Source organism: Lissotriton helveticus, chromosome 5_1, assembly GCF_964261635.1.
Source record: "Lissotriton helveticus chromosome 5_1, aLisHel1.1, whole genome shotgun sequence".
Classification (NCBI taxonomy): domain Eukaryota; kingdom Metazoa; phylum Chordata; class Amphibia; order Caudata; family Salamandridae; genus Lissotriton; species Lissotriton helveticus.
In genome coordinates, this window is record NC_136065.1 from 317,351,191 (window position 1) to 317,365,318 (window position 14,128).

General features: G+C 42.5%; 1 protein-coding gene across 3 annotated transcripts in view; it reads left to right on the forward strand.

The window, feature by feature from the left end:
• LOC144754495 (tyrosine-protein phosphatase non-receptor type 11-like) overlaps nt 1–14,128 on the forward strand; it is a 376,140-nt gene that overhangs the window by 302,245 nt on the left and 59,767 nt on the right. For all 3 annotated transcript variants that reach the window (XM_078642364.1, XM_078642361.1, XM_078642363.1), the window contains exon 11: nt 11,312–11,466. In XM_078642364.1, coding sequence (XP_078498490.1) covers nt 11,312–11,466 — 155 coding nt within the window. The remainder of the gene's footprint in view (nt 1–11,311; nt 11,467–14,128) is intronic.

The following is a 14,128-nucleotide window of genomic DNA, read 5'->3' on the forward strand; positions in this document are numbered from 1 at the left end:
ATGGAGGAGGGAGTGGATATCCGGATCCGGAAATGGATTAAAGGATCTGACTGGTCTAGAAGGGGCGTTAGGGTAGGGGGTGGTGTTCGAATTTTGGGTGGTGGTATTAGGGGGGGATCGTCTGTGGGCTCTCAAGTGTTGGCCTGGTGGAAGAGCGATAGGGATCTCAAATATGGGCATGTTGGGAGAGAGATCAAGGGCTAGCTCTTCGGTGGCCATAATGAGTTTAAGTATGGCAGGTTTTAGAGTTAGCAGTTCATGGTTAATTGCCCTGAGTTTAGAGGCAGGATCAGAGTGTCTCATCGTTCGCATGAAGGGGAGGAGGAGGGTTGGTCAATGGGGAGGGCGGGGTGGAGATCAGTGTCAGTGTCAGTGTGCGGTGTTGTGTAGGGATATAGGGTGGTAAGGGTGTTTTCCTAGGATTTAGGGATGGGTAGAGGTATTGATTAGTAAGGTTACAAATGTGGGAATACAAATATTTTTTTTAAAGTGGAAGTTGGGAGGTCTGCCCCATAAAAAAAATGTCAATTTAAAATAATTTTGTAAGAAAAAGGGGGGGTGATGTGTGTGTGCTTGTGTGTGTGTGTGTGTGTGTGTGTGTGTGTGTGTGTGTGTGTGTGTGTAAATATATCAAGGCTCATAGGGGTGTCCAAATTATAAGCAGCACACAAACGCGGTTAGCTTTCCCCCTTTAAAAGCTTTATTGGCACACAGGCTTCTCTGTGTTCTTCATGGCATATGACCCAGCCTGACGTGTTTCTTTATTCAACTTCCTCAGAGGCATGGTCGAAAGAAGCTGTGCGGGCCACACCTCCTCATTTAAATCAAATTGCATGCTAATATGCAGCTGCTCAATTGAGACTGTACGTGAAGAGTTCTGGGACATGTGGTCCGTTCATGCCTCTTTATGTTGGTTGCCCAATGATAGATCACCTTGAGCCCCAAGGAAGGGTGCCCTATATATGCCATATATTGTGTGTATGTGTGTGCACACCAAACTGAAATGTGAAGGTTTGTTGATGTTAGGTGCAAAGTTTAGAACATTGAAAATAATAAATCATTTGAAGGATAGGATGGCCACAGGAAGGGCTAACCTAATTGGCTGTGGGAACTGGAAATGTAGGGGATAATGTGGAACAAGCACCTCTAAAGCAGAAGTTATATAAATGGGAGCCACTAAGGAAGCGTTAAGTTAACAGAAGGTGGTAAGGCACGTCCCCACCAACAGTATCTGGATGTTGATGGGGTCCCTCAGGGCCTTAGAATCTATAAAGACCCAACACTTGGGAGCTTGAGCAATGAGCTATTAAAGGAATGGACTCAGAATTGCTCTAAGGGGTTTATCAGAATGCTAATAAAACATGCATGAGAGGAGTATGGAAGTATAGTCAAATAAATCGAATATCTGGAAAAGGAGTTAGAATCCCATGCAAAAACACCACAAGAGGTAAATGCTTTTAAAGCCCAGATAGAAACAAGGATACAAAAGTATAAAGACAAAACACAAAAACGCAAACAGTGGAAATTCATGAGTGATAAAGCCGGCTATGAGAACGGACGAGTTCTCACATTTGCCACAAAATATGGTCATGTGGCCACAACCATGAAATCCCGTCAGGCACCACAGGAACAGGAGGTGAGATATCAGAGGACAGTTAAGCTATGAGTTTCGCCATATATTCTAATACAACAAGAATGCCTATAGCATCAACAAGTAGTACTACGTACACTCCTGAAACCGAGGAGACACTTGTAAACGAGTACACGATTCTGCAACAAAGAACGCAAGCAGCCCACAGATATGCTGAAACAGTAGTTGGAGGAGAGTCAACCAAAGGAAGAGGGAGAGGGTCAAGAAGAGGAATCAAACCCACGAGGAGCAGAACCAGGAACAGTGTCCAGACATAATGAATTAGAGCTCAGTAATTACTGACAAAGAGCTTACGAAGGAGGAAAAGGAAGTATTAAGCTTGGGACTGTCTGTCTGCCTCACAGCAGAATTCAAACTATACAAATACAAGGATATATCTTTTAAATTTTGTCTGGAAACTAAAGTTGGTCAAAGCACACATAAAAAAAACAAGAACTTATGTAAAGCACACACTACTTCTACTGATGGGACAAATAGATGTAAGGTAGAATACGAAGAAGGACTATGATACTTGCGTCTTGGATCAAAATACGGGCTTTATCCAGAATCAAGATCTTGGCAGAAATGTGAATACAATCATTGAAAGTCTCAATAAAATGGGCTTAGAGACCAATTTGAGTAGTGAAACAGATTTTAAACCTAAATTGCGATGTGTCCCTATATTGCCATATGATTCTGTTGATGTCTTCCAGAAGATAAAAATTAAAAATTGAAACATCTAAGAAGACCATCGCTAAAGGAACAAAAGAAGTGGAATATGAATTGGTCGCAGTTTAAAAAGTCACCACATTTAACAGAAAGGAAAGACTGTGTGATCAAGCTATCTGATAAAGGTGGAAAGGTGATCCTGTGGAGAAAAGGGTTATACATAGAGGAGGCCCAAAGACACCTGACTGATACAACCTGTTACCAAACGATTTAGAAAAGATATAAACGTTTTACTAAAAAGTATCACACACAGTTATCAACTTTGAAGGAAAATGGGATGGTGGAATTTGAGGAGTACCTATTTTTGAGAACAAACAACCCCACAATTCCCACCTTCTACCCGTTACCAAAGTCACATAAGGACAGAAAAAAAAGCCACAGGAAGACTAATAGTTTCTTCAATAGGGAGCCTCCTGGAAAGGACATCTGTATTTGTGGATCTTTTTTCTATTTCCTTTTGTAGAGACATTGCCATAATATTTGAGTGACAGCACCGACTTTCTGAAAAGGATAAACACATACCATGAGAAAGGTCATACACATTAGTGACTGTGGATGTTCAGGTATTATACACCAGTATTTGACGCAAAGATGTCCCTAAAGGCAGTAAGTCGCTATTTGAGAGCCAGGCCAATGGGACTTTTCAAGCATAATAAGATGCTCTTGGACAGGATCGAATTCTGTTTGGAGAAAAATGTATTTCAGTTTAATGTAAGTGTTTAGACCGCTCCAAGGGACAGCCATGGGCACATGGTTTTCCCCCGGCGATGCCAATTTGGTTATGGGCTTGTGGCAGGATCATGTGTCCATGGATCCCAATATGTAGAGGTTCTTTAAGTGTGTGAATATTTAGTTCTGTTATATGTGGAAAAACAAGGACCCCCTGAGTTAAGATAACGATTCCTAGGACAGGGATATAAACACATGTGCAAAAATTCCTAGGCAATCATATTAAAACCAAGGGAACTAGTATAGGGAGGGACGGACACTGAGGTAAATGCACATAATTTCATATGTTATTTATTTAACAATCAAAACATTGTACACATAATAATTAGATAAAAAGTATTTGTCACAATTTTAGATACACAGTTAAAATGAAAGACGAGCAGATGCGGTAGAATTCATTTCCGCTTCGCACCGACGAAGAAATTCCATTTTTAAATACCGCTTCGGTAGTGTTGATTGGGTCACTGAAAAATTAGAGACCTTTTACAATTCTTTGATAAAACTGTTGCCATAAATCATTGGAATTTTCCGTCTGTTTACACGGTTTTTCAACCCGAGCTGTGTTTCATTCATCAGACGTTCTAGCATATGATCGTGGTTATTTTTATATAAAGGTGTTCACAGCACTCATGTAAGGACTGCAATTGTCTTCAAGAAAATCCGACCATATAAACTGTAGGTTTCGTACATATCGAGTAAAAGATCAAAAACAAACGCACCCTGTCCCTGCTTTTAAAATTTGTGTGGCTCCTGAGGAAGGCGTTGTCTTGTACGCCGAAACGCGCGTCGAATACAAATTCTTGCCACTTCCTTTTTTAAATACCAATTGTTTTTTTGATTATTGTTGGCTTTTGTTATTAATTTAAGTTTATTTTAACTGTGTATCTAAAATTGTGACAAATACTTTTTATCTAATTATTATGTGTACAATGTTTTGATTGTTAAATAAATAACATATGAAATTATGTGCATTTACCTCCGTGTCCGTCCCTCCCTATACTAGTTCCCTTGGTTTTAATATGATTGCCTAGGAATTTTTGCACATGAATATTTAGTTCTGTTACATAGACAACTTATTTTTAATTTGAGAGAAATCAGATGAAGACTGGAATGAGTTTATAGAATGCCTCAATAAGATCAATTCAAATTTGGCCTTCACAATCTCTCACATCACAACCATGGTTGATTTTCTGGATATACATGTAGAGGTGCAAGGGGACAAACTAGTAACCTCACTAGTTAGGAAAGAAACAGCAGGGAATACAGCATGATAAGCTATCAGTGGTCACCCAGGGGGTATGAAGTGGAACATGCCCTATGGGGAGCTGATAAGACTGAAGAGGAATTGTAATATGGAGGCGAAGTTCCTAGAAGCACAGGAAAAAAAATTGAAAAGATTTAGATCCAGAGGCTATCCCACAAAAGTATTGAATACTGCAATAATTAGAGCCAAATGTAGAGACTGAGAGAGTTTGCTGTATGGAACCAGTATACAAGAGGAAAAGGCTTTCCAAGTAAATGAGACTGCCCCAAGAAGGTTAGAGTAATCACGATCTTCAGTAAAGGATCAAAGAGTGATTGAGATCCTAACTTAACTGGAAGGTTCTAAGGAACGATAAGATATGTATGTGGGGAAAGTGCCAAACATTACATACAAAAGGAGCAGTAACATGAGAGACATAGCCACTTTCAAGCAAAGAGTACGAGAACATGGCTTGATACATAGCCTGCAGGTTTCTTTCGCTGCAGAAATTGCAAGGCCTGCAAGTATAGCACATCCAGAACATCATACAATGGTCCCTTCCAGTTGAAACCATATCAAATACAACACTATGTTAACTGCAAAACAGATCATGTAGTGTACTGCATAGAATGTGCCTGCCCACTTAGATGCATCAGCGGTACTATTTTTCCTGTCAAAAAACCTATCCTACAGCACGTATGGTCAGTTACTAAATGTGATCCGAAATACCCAGTGGCACTTCACTTCTAGGCATATAATGAAGCAATTGGACACTGATGACTTATTTCAGACTGGGCATGTTAGGAAGCAACAGAGGGAAGGGGACCAATGCATGAGGTTGCGTAGTGTTAGAGTATATAATCAACCTAGAAACGGTAGAACGAAATTATCTCAACATAAGGCAAGATTTAGCTATACATTTGAATACATGAATTACAAGATTGTGGAATATCTCTTCTCCCTTCCCCCTCTTTTTCTACATTCACGTATACTAGGACTGTGGGTATCGCATTGCCCTGTGGAAGTCTCCAGCTTTTATTTCATCATTTTTCTCTTTTTTCACTCTATGTATTTTGGGAACTTGTTTATGGTATAAAGTTGCATTCTAATTTAGAGAGCTTCTCCTTGAGCAAACGAAGATAGTACACATGACATCTAAATAGGTTAATGATGTATTAATGAAAAAGGAAATTTTCTTATCTTCCTCTTTTTTACATTAATCTCTTCGCCGCGGCGGACATTCCACCACGGTGAAAATTGGCGCATGCGCGGTTCGGACGGCCCCCGGCCGTTGTCTGCACACGCCATCGAAGAGGTTAAATGAAGAGAGGTTTTTAATTTTTGGATTGGTACTGTGAAGTCTTAGGATGGTACTCATGATAAGTAAATGTGACAATTAGATGAAGGCCCACTTGGGCTTGATTGACACAAGGGACAAGGCACACAGAAAATGCCCCCTGGGGCTAGATGCCATGCAATAAAAGGACCAAACCATAGTTTTGTGATGTAATGTTGGAATTTAGCACCAAGATTATAGCTTCATGGTTTAAGAGAATTAATTTTTTTTAAACCAATTTTATTCGATGATTCAATTGAATTTTGGGCTGCAGCCCTCAAAAGACCTGCAGGAGTACCGACATTTATGAACAAATGCAAGACCTGCGAAACAAGCAGGTTACATAACTTAAACGAAATGCGGACTGTACGCGACCTCAGCAATTGTGCATATGATACATTAGTAGAGTGGCGGGTTATCATACAATATGAAATGGTGAGATCGATGAATATATGGATAGGTGATGTCTCCTATCAGGGGTCCGTGGATGGTACAGGAGGAAGATCTATGCCACGACACGTCGCCCATCGGGTCCCATATTTGTCTGTGCTTTTTTGGACAGCCACAAGCTAGAAACTCAGCAATTTCCGCAACATACATCTGGAAAGTTCGGTTTTCCATTTACCTATGGTCGGGGGAGAAGTCCTTTTCCACATCTGGGCGATATCGCGCTTGGCCATAGTAAGGGCTAACAACAATAGATGTTGTGTGTATTTATTTCCCCCTATGTCGTCCGTGCTGTGTAAGAGAAAAAGTCATGGGTCAAGTGGGAGTTCCCATGATAGTACCTCGCTTAAGAATGACAATACTGTACGCCAAAAGGGCTGCTACGCAGTGCAGCTCCAAACGGTATGTAAAAATGTCCCATCCTCCCTTCCACATCGTAAACATATAGGGGACTGGATAACACCTATCTTCCAGAGTCAGACCTGTGTGTAGTATGCGCGGTGTAGATACTTAAACTGTATAATAAGAGAATGCATTTTACTTTTTATTTTTAATTAAGTAGCCTACAAATCTGCACTATGAATTGACTTGTCTCCTTGTAAATGGAAACTTATGGTTTAAAAATACTGACAAACAATGGAATGAATAAATAGAAAATAGACTATGCAGAATATAATCGAATGTTTTTTATATTTATTTTAATTAGCACATGCTCACTTTAAATGTGTGGGTTAGATGGTAATGCCCTTTCCGTGATCAAGGCTCGTGAACAATAGCCGAAACACTTAGGGTCTGTGGCATCCTGCCATATCGTAAATAAATCACTTCTACTTGCACTGAGATCGGGTGTACAGCGTTTTGTCTGCTAAGAGTGTGATAGCGAGTTGGAGATTTCAGCAAGTGTCTGTTCCTGCACGCCGAAGCCGCCCTGCAAGGGTTGGAGGTCCTTCTGATCGAAGCTACAGTGTTAGAAAATATGTGTGTATATATGTGTGTGTGTGTGTGTGTGTGTGTGTATATCTATATATATATGTTTCATTTACCTTAACATATACTTACTTTGCATTATAAAGGCATTGCATGGTAAATGATGCGTGGGAAAGGCATTCCGTTGTATTACTCAATGCAGAAAATTATTTTTCTTCTCCACCAGTTACGATTTGCTGTCAATCACATAAAATACCATTGTTCACTCAGTCAAATTCGAGCTTTTTTAGAGGTCACACTAAATACAGTGATAGCACAATGATACCCCAATCTGTATGATACCCTTCACTCTTCTATTCCTACACTATCCTTTTTCACTCTGAATAATAAACTCACATGTCCACTGCTCAAATTAATTTCATATTTCAATATTCCCCTATACGAATTCCTCACTCATTCTGTTTGGATTCCGGAGTAGGGTGCTACTCTCCGGAAAGCCCTTCAACACCTCATCAAGGGTAGCAAGCGCTATATAAATTCAAACCCTTCCCTCTTCCATCCCTCCACTATCCTTTTCAATCCAAATAACAGACTAACATATCCACCGCTCAAATTAATTTCATATTTCACTATACTAATTCACCACTAATACTTTTTGGGTTCCAGAGTAGCGTGCTACTTGCTGAAAAAGCACTTTGGCGCCTCAGCGGGGGTAGTAAGCGCTATATAATGCAATTACAATGTAGTACTGGCATTTTAAATGCCGCTTCCTTTTTATCAGATGCCTCATCCTTTGTCCACGAGAATAATTGAGGTTATTGGGAATAATGGACTCTTGCATCACGTTAGTACTGTGTGCCATGCTACACATTCTACACATGCATCCGATTCAGATTTACTGTTTAGATAAAGGTCACTGGTAACTGGGAAGTTCAAGTGTTCAGCACAAACTGAGATGGGAAACCACAAAGATGTGGCCAATGGCTGATAAGCCTTCTGCTTCACTTGCTGGAGGAGCCTCTATGGAGACTCGACGACAACTTTTCCTTTGCATGAGTCACGAGCAAACATGCAAGTAGAAGATCAAACCAAAGTTACTTAATCAGTACGTCCAACTTTGGGGCATGCCACCAATCGATTTGTTGCAGTGTATTAAAACTCAAAATGCTAAACCTTCTCTTTCAGGTTGACGAACCCCCAATCCTTAGGGAATTCCCTGTGGAGCACAGGTTAGGGATATTTGCTCATGCTTTTCACCAACTACATCGGATACCTTATGTGATCAGGAAAATGCAATAAACATTGATAACACTTGTTCTGATTACCCTAGCATGGGGAAGGATAACCCAGAACACTGCACTTCTGTATTTGTTGGGCTTCCCAGTCAATTTGCAAAAGTCTAGTCTGACCCCACCAAGGAAAATATTTTGAGTGACAGATTTAAACTCTGTAAAGGTAATCATACTAGTTCCATCTAACAAGTTGAATTCTTGTATCTCTGTACATGATTCATCCTTACCAGACCTCGCAATCTAGGACCGGGGGTAGAGTGATGAAATGTTTCTGAATCTTGTCAACTTGCAATATCTACGGCTGCAAGAAGGGCTTAACGTTCGATTGTCATGTTGAAATGATGGCTGAGAGTATCTAACAATTGTAACACAAATCTTAGATGATCGTCTTTGATGAAAGACAGTTCAACACTTGCTTTAGGCAAGTTATTCTCTGGTCCAGTCACTGCCATCACCGTAATCTCAAACCACTCCCTTACAGGTTGGGAGGCCAGACTTTGTAGGACCAGTAGACAAATCCGTGTTTAGCCTTGAAGGTGATGGATTAACTCTGGTGACTTTCTACATTCTGATACAAGGTAAAAGTGGTTCACAACTATGTTTTCCTTGAAGCAGTTGGGGAATGAATGCCAAGCCATCTGTCCCTACTGGTACCCATGACATGACAAAATCTTGGCCAAAGTTCACTTCCTTGCCCATAAAATGACAGGAGAGCACAACAGGGTCAGTCACATTCCAAATCAACACTGATTAGGAAAACATTCACGAGTTAAATCATGCTATTGTTTATGCTATAATCACTGATTGGGGGTTGGAGATTAGAACAATGGAAAACAGAAAAATCACCATTACTAGCCTCTCCTTTTATCACTCCTCCATCTAGTCATCAAAAAATACAGCAGATACAACATAGCATTTGCACGCACATGCGACTAGCAAGATTGTTTTCCGTGAAGGACATGTCAAAGAAGCAAATACAAAGAGATGATGGACGGAGCGCTGAAATGTTTCAGACACTCACACCCAGGCACTATTAGATGTGGGTTGAATCCATCATCGTTCTTTAGCTCACTTTGCCACCCCAGTTCAAACCCCGCCATATGCAAATCAGTCTTGACAGTGTTCCTCATGGGAACATTCCAGCCCAAACTGCCAAGCCAGGTCTTCCCTGGACCGGAAACAAGCATCCTGGGACCGGTTTCAGGGGAACACTCCTCATCAGCCAGGCTAGTTTGACTCTATTGGCACAGTGGGCAAGGGACCCACTTCTGAGCATACCCTGCCAACTTAGGGTGAACAAAGCAAACCCAAGGAGATGATGGACAGAGCGCTGAAACTTTTTAGACACTCACCCCCCAGTCACTATTATATCTGGGTTGAATCCATCATCGTTCTTTAGCTCACTTTGCTACCCCAGTTCAGACCCACCCATATGCAAATCAGTCTTGACCCTTTTCTTCTTGGGAACAGTCCAGTGCGAACTGCCAAGCCAGGTCTTTCCTGGATTGTAAACGAGCATCCTGGATCGGTTTCGGGGTAACACCCCTCATCAGCTAGGTTAGCTTGAATCCAGTGGCAATTGCATTCTTTGTGCAATTTGACATGTCAAAGAAGCCATACTGGAAATGCCAGTGCAGGCACATTTCTTTTAATATAAGCCATTTGCTGAACTTGATAAGTTAACTCCTGAGATCTTAGAACTTGAATATTGGAATATCTCGCAGAAATATATGGATATTCTCATAGACCGAAAATCTGTTGCTCAGCAAAACCAAAACACCTTGTATCACATCTTCAGAGACCTAAAATGCACAACATTCATAACCTTGGTGCAGGACATATTACTGTATTTACCGCAGCTGGGTGCACATTCATGGCACTGCTGCTTTCCAGAAGGATTGTGAAAAATCACTGCATACTTAGAGGGAAGATAGCCTTTCCTTTTCACCATACGAGCCATGGATGCTTTTTTGAGTGTTATTTACGTCACCACACTTCACTCGCACCACTTTGACCCTAAACACGTTACCTCCATTGAGTCCACAGTCTCTCCAACACTTTACGTTCAAGGTCACATTTTCAGTTGCCACCTATCCTTGTGCAGAGCTAGTGAACTTCGAGCAATTAAGTTGTAGCAGTCCTGTGAATGCCACCATAATTTACCAAAGTACCGTCATCTCAAATGAAATAGTGAATTGCATTTTCTCTAGAGGCCGGCTCGACAAGATGAAGATTATTACACATGTTTGGTGTTGGTAAAGGCTTCTATATTACTCTGACTGCATAAGAAGCTATGACAAGCATGTGTCTTACACAATACAACACAGAGATACAACCCTATAAGCAAGTCACATATTGACTTCTGTATATAGTTGTTATATTCTAGCTCAGCAGACACTGCACCACAGACCACAATATCTCCATAGCTTTTAGAAAGCAATATAATTTCCTTACCTCATATACTACACAAGCCTGCCTGTGCCTTCTTTGTTACCAAAGACATGTATGCTTCTGACCCTTATGGGGGGGAAAGCAATCTATAGATTGTGGCAAACATACTAAGTAACTGCGAACCTGCCATTCACTTTCCTGTAAACAAGATGCTGTTCTCAGCCAAACCCATATATGGCTGGATAATACTCAGCATGTGAAGAGTTTTAAGCTGCAAAACCTTTTCATGTTCTCCACACTTTGCAATCTCCATCACATATAGATAACACATGCTGCATGGACTGGAGTGCAAGGTTCTCCCAGCTCACTAAAGGCCACAAACTGCATAGGAAGCAATGCAAGATTCCCTTACACACGCATCGGGTACACCGTGAGCAGAAGTGTAAGCTTTTCTCACAAAAGGTACAGCATGGACGGCATCCGAGTCAATTTTTTGAGATGTTGGTGTGCTCTAATGTAGTCTAGAATGATGCAAAGTGCTGTAAAAGAGTCTTGAAATCTTTTTTAATAGCCCTCTTGTCCCTCAGGAGGAGCCTCCCAGACACATATGGCACTACCAGTACCTGAGCTGGCCGGATCATGGTGTACCGAACAAACCTGGTGGGGTGCTGAGTTTCCTAGACCAAATCAACCGGACACAAAGAAGCATTCCAGGCCCTGGGCCCATCGTCGTTCACTGCAGGTAAATTCTTATTGTGGCCTGAAATCCCCATCAATAGAATAAGAGTCTGTAACCTTGGCATGTATACCTCCTGCTTTGAGAAATTGCCCCAAAGGCTCCCTTGGTCTGAGAGTACTGCCTACATACTCCTTGGTGTAAATGAGTGCAACTTGTAGAGCTGCAACAGTCTGAGATCATCATGCCTGTACACTTGTCATAGACAAGCTGCGATGAGAGCACAGCCTTTAGTCTCTGGAGGAGCAGACGTCCTGTTATGTAAAAGCTATATCACCCTGCCCTGTTCATTTATTCGGATCTGCATTACTTCACCCTGAATGGACTACATTATGAATGTTCACTGGGAGGTGCTTCATGTCCTGCCTCTGTTCAGCCGTAGAGCGATGGTTCTGCTGGAAAGAGGGTGAAATCAATGTGTAGTTGCCATCCATAGTACAGGGGGATCCATTACCTCTCCCCCCACCCACCCACCGCACTATCCTATTCTGTGACTGATAGTTGGTAGCAACTGGCTGGTAGTTCAATGGAACAGGCTATTGAACCTTGGCTCATGATGGAGGGGATACCTACCAACCAGAACTCATATAAACTATTCACTGTCCTCTTAATGTCTCTAGTGCATTTGTGGTATGTTAAATGAATTTTTTGTGTTTTTTTGGCAAGGCAAAGGTGTGCAGCATGAATAATGTCCATAGAATACATGTTGGGTGGCTCTGCACAAAATGTTGTATTCGTAACGTGTGGCTGTATATATACATGTTCTGCATACTCTTGCCATCTAGTGTTGGTCTCAGATGATTGCAACTTCTTTATCTTCAAAGAAGTCTTTCGAGTCACAAGATCTCTGTGACTACTCCTCTGCTTTTAGATGCGCCAGGGCATTGATTCGATTTAGACTGTTTTTCTCTTCCATCAGGTTAGGATGTGATTCGGTACCGTCGTAGCCTTGGAGTCCGTTGTCTTCCACCCCATTGTCGGAAGACTTCTTCCACGTGTTTCCTGCCAACAATGTTGACTCCATTTCTCCAGTTTCTTGTCGTTGACGGATTGAACCGCGAGGACCTTCAGCACCGCATGCTTCAGCCTCCCCTTCAGAGTAGGAAGACAGTCCCAAGGTAATAGAACAGGTGCCTTTCAAGAGATGCCCCAAATGTCACTCTAAATACCCCTCAGATGATCTCCAAGATATCTGCAATCTTTGCCTCTCCTCAGAGCAAACAAGAAATGCTGCGACTTGCTTTGTGTTCCACAGCTAGAAGTCTCCACCCCAGCAACGCGACTGATGGTGGGCCCACATCAGGATGGCGCAATCCTCTTCACAAACGCTGAAGATTTTCAGCAAAGCCTGAATCGCGCTACCTTTTGGCACAACAGCCCATTCCTACGTTCATTAATACACGACTCAGGTGAGGATGAGATCTTGGAGGAAAAAGCGCCCAAGGATGTTCCATAAACCTCAGTTGGTTCCAGTCTACGCTTGAAGACCACGCTTTGTGTGATTACTGTTGATGCCCCTACCCCTCCAAAACGGTGCACGTCAAAGCCTAGTACCGCCCACTGTGGGATGGGGGTTTTGAGTTAAGCCATGTGCCGATGACAATGCTGCCCACAGGTCTCGACCGGCCCTGAGCCAAAGGATCTCCGGTCGGTGCCGAACCTTCGCAGTTGGTTCCATTATTAAAGCCGAAGCCATCACTTGCTCCGCAGCATCCGCTGACAGCGCCAAACCCATTGTCCGCTTAGGAACCCTCTGCTGTGATGACGAGGGACTCCCAATCCTTTTGAAAGTAGGAGATGGACCATCCTCATCCGCCCATGCACAGAAAAGATCTAGCTCATCAGCGTTACCGCTGCTTCATGTTAAGTGGTCAATGCTACCAGTTTAGGGTACTATCCTTTGGTGTCACTCCGGCCCCAACGGTCTTGGCTAAGTAATTAGCAGTGGTAGCCACTTGCCTCAGAAGAGAAGGAACTTGGGTCTTCCCACACCTAGACGATGGGTTGATCAAGAGCTAAAGCAGAAAGAAGGCTTAAAGGCTTAACCCACACCCAAACAGCCTGGAGTTGACGGTAAAGCCACCAAGTCACATTTGGAACCACTTCAGAGTCAACACTTTCTAGGACCAGGACTCAACTTTGTAGTAGGAAAAGCCATCCCCACCCCCCAAAAGATGCAAGGATTTCAGCAGTTTCTCCCACTTTTTTTAGCCACTTCGTCCACTCCCAGTTCTCACCATAATATGCCTACTGGGTATGATGGCATCATGCATTGCCAGTGCGCCTCATGCCAGACTCATCATGTGCCTTCTTCAGCAATGCTTCTCAAGCCAGTGGTCAAAAGCGGAGGGCAAGTAGGAGGATCTATTGCTTGTAAGGGCCAGCACCCATCGCTCTCTGCAGTGGTGGAACAGAAGCAATCTGTTGCAGGGTAGACCCTTTACAGACCCTGTTCCGCAAGTGACCATCACCACGGATCCATGTCTAGTCTGCTGAGCAGCACAACTCGACGACATGGCATTCCAGGGTCTGTGTGCCACCTCATTGAGGAGGTCTCCACATCAACCACTTGGAAGTGTTAACCATTCATTTAGCTCTCAAAGCTTGTCCTTGTGGGCATAGACCAAATGGCCTCCATATTCTGCCTATGGAAGCAAGGAGGCACTCC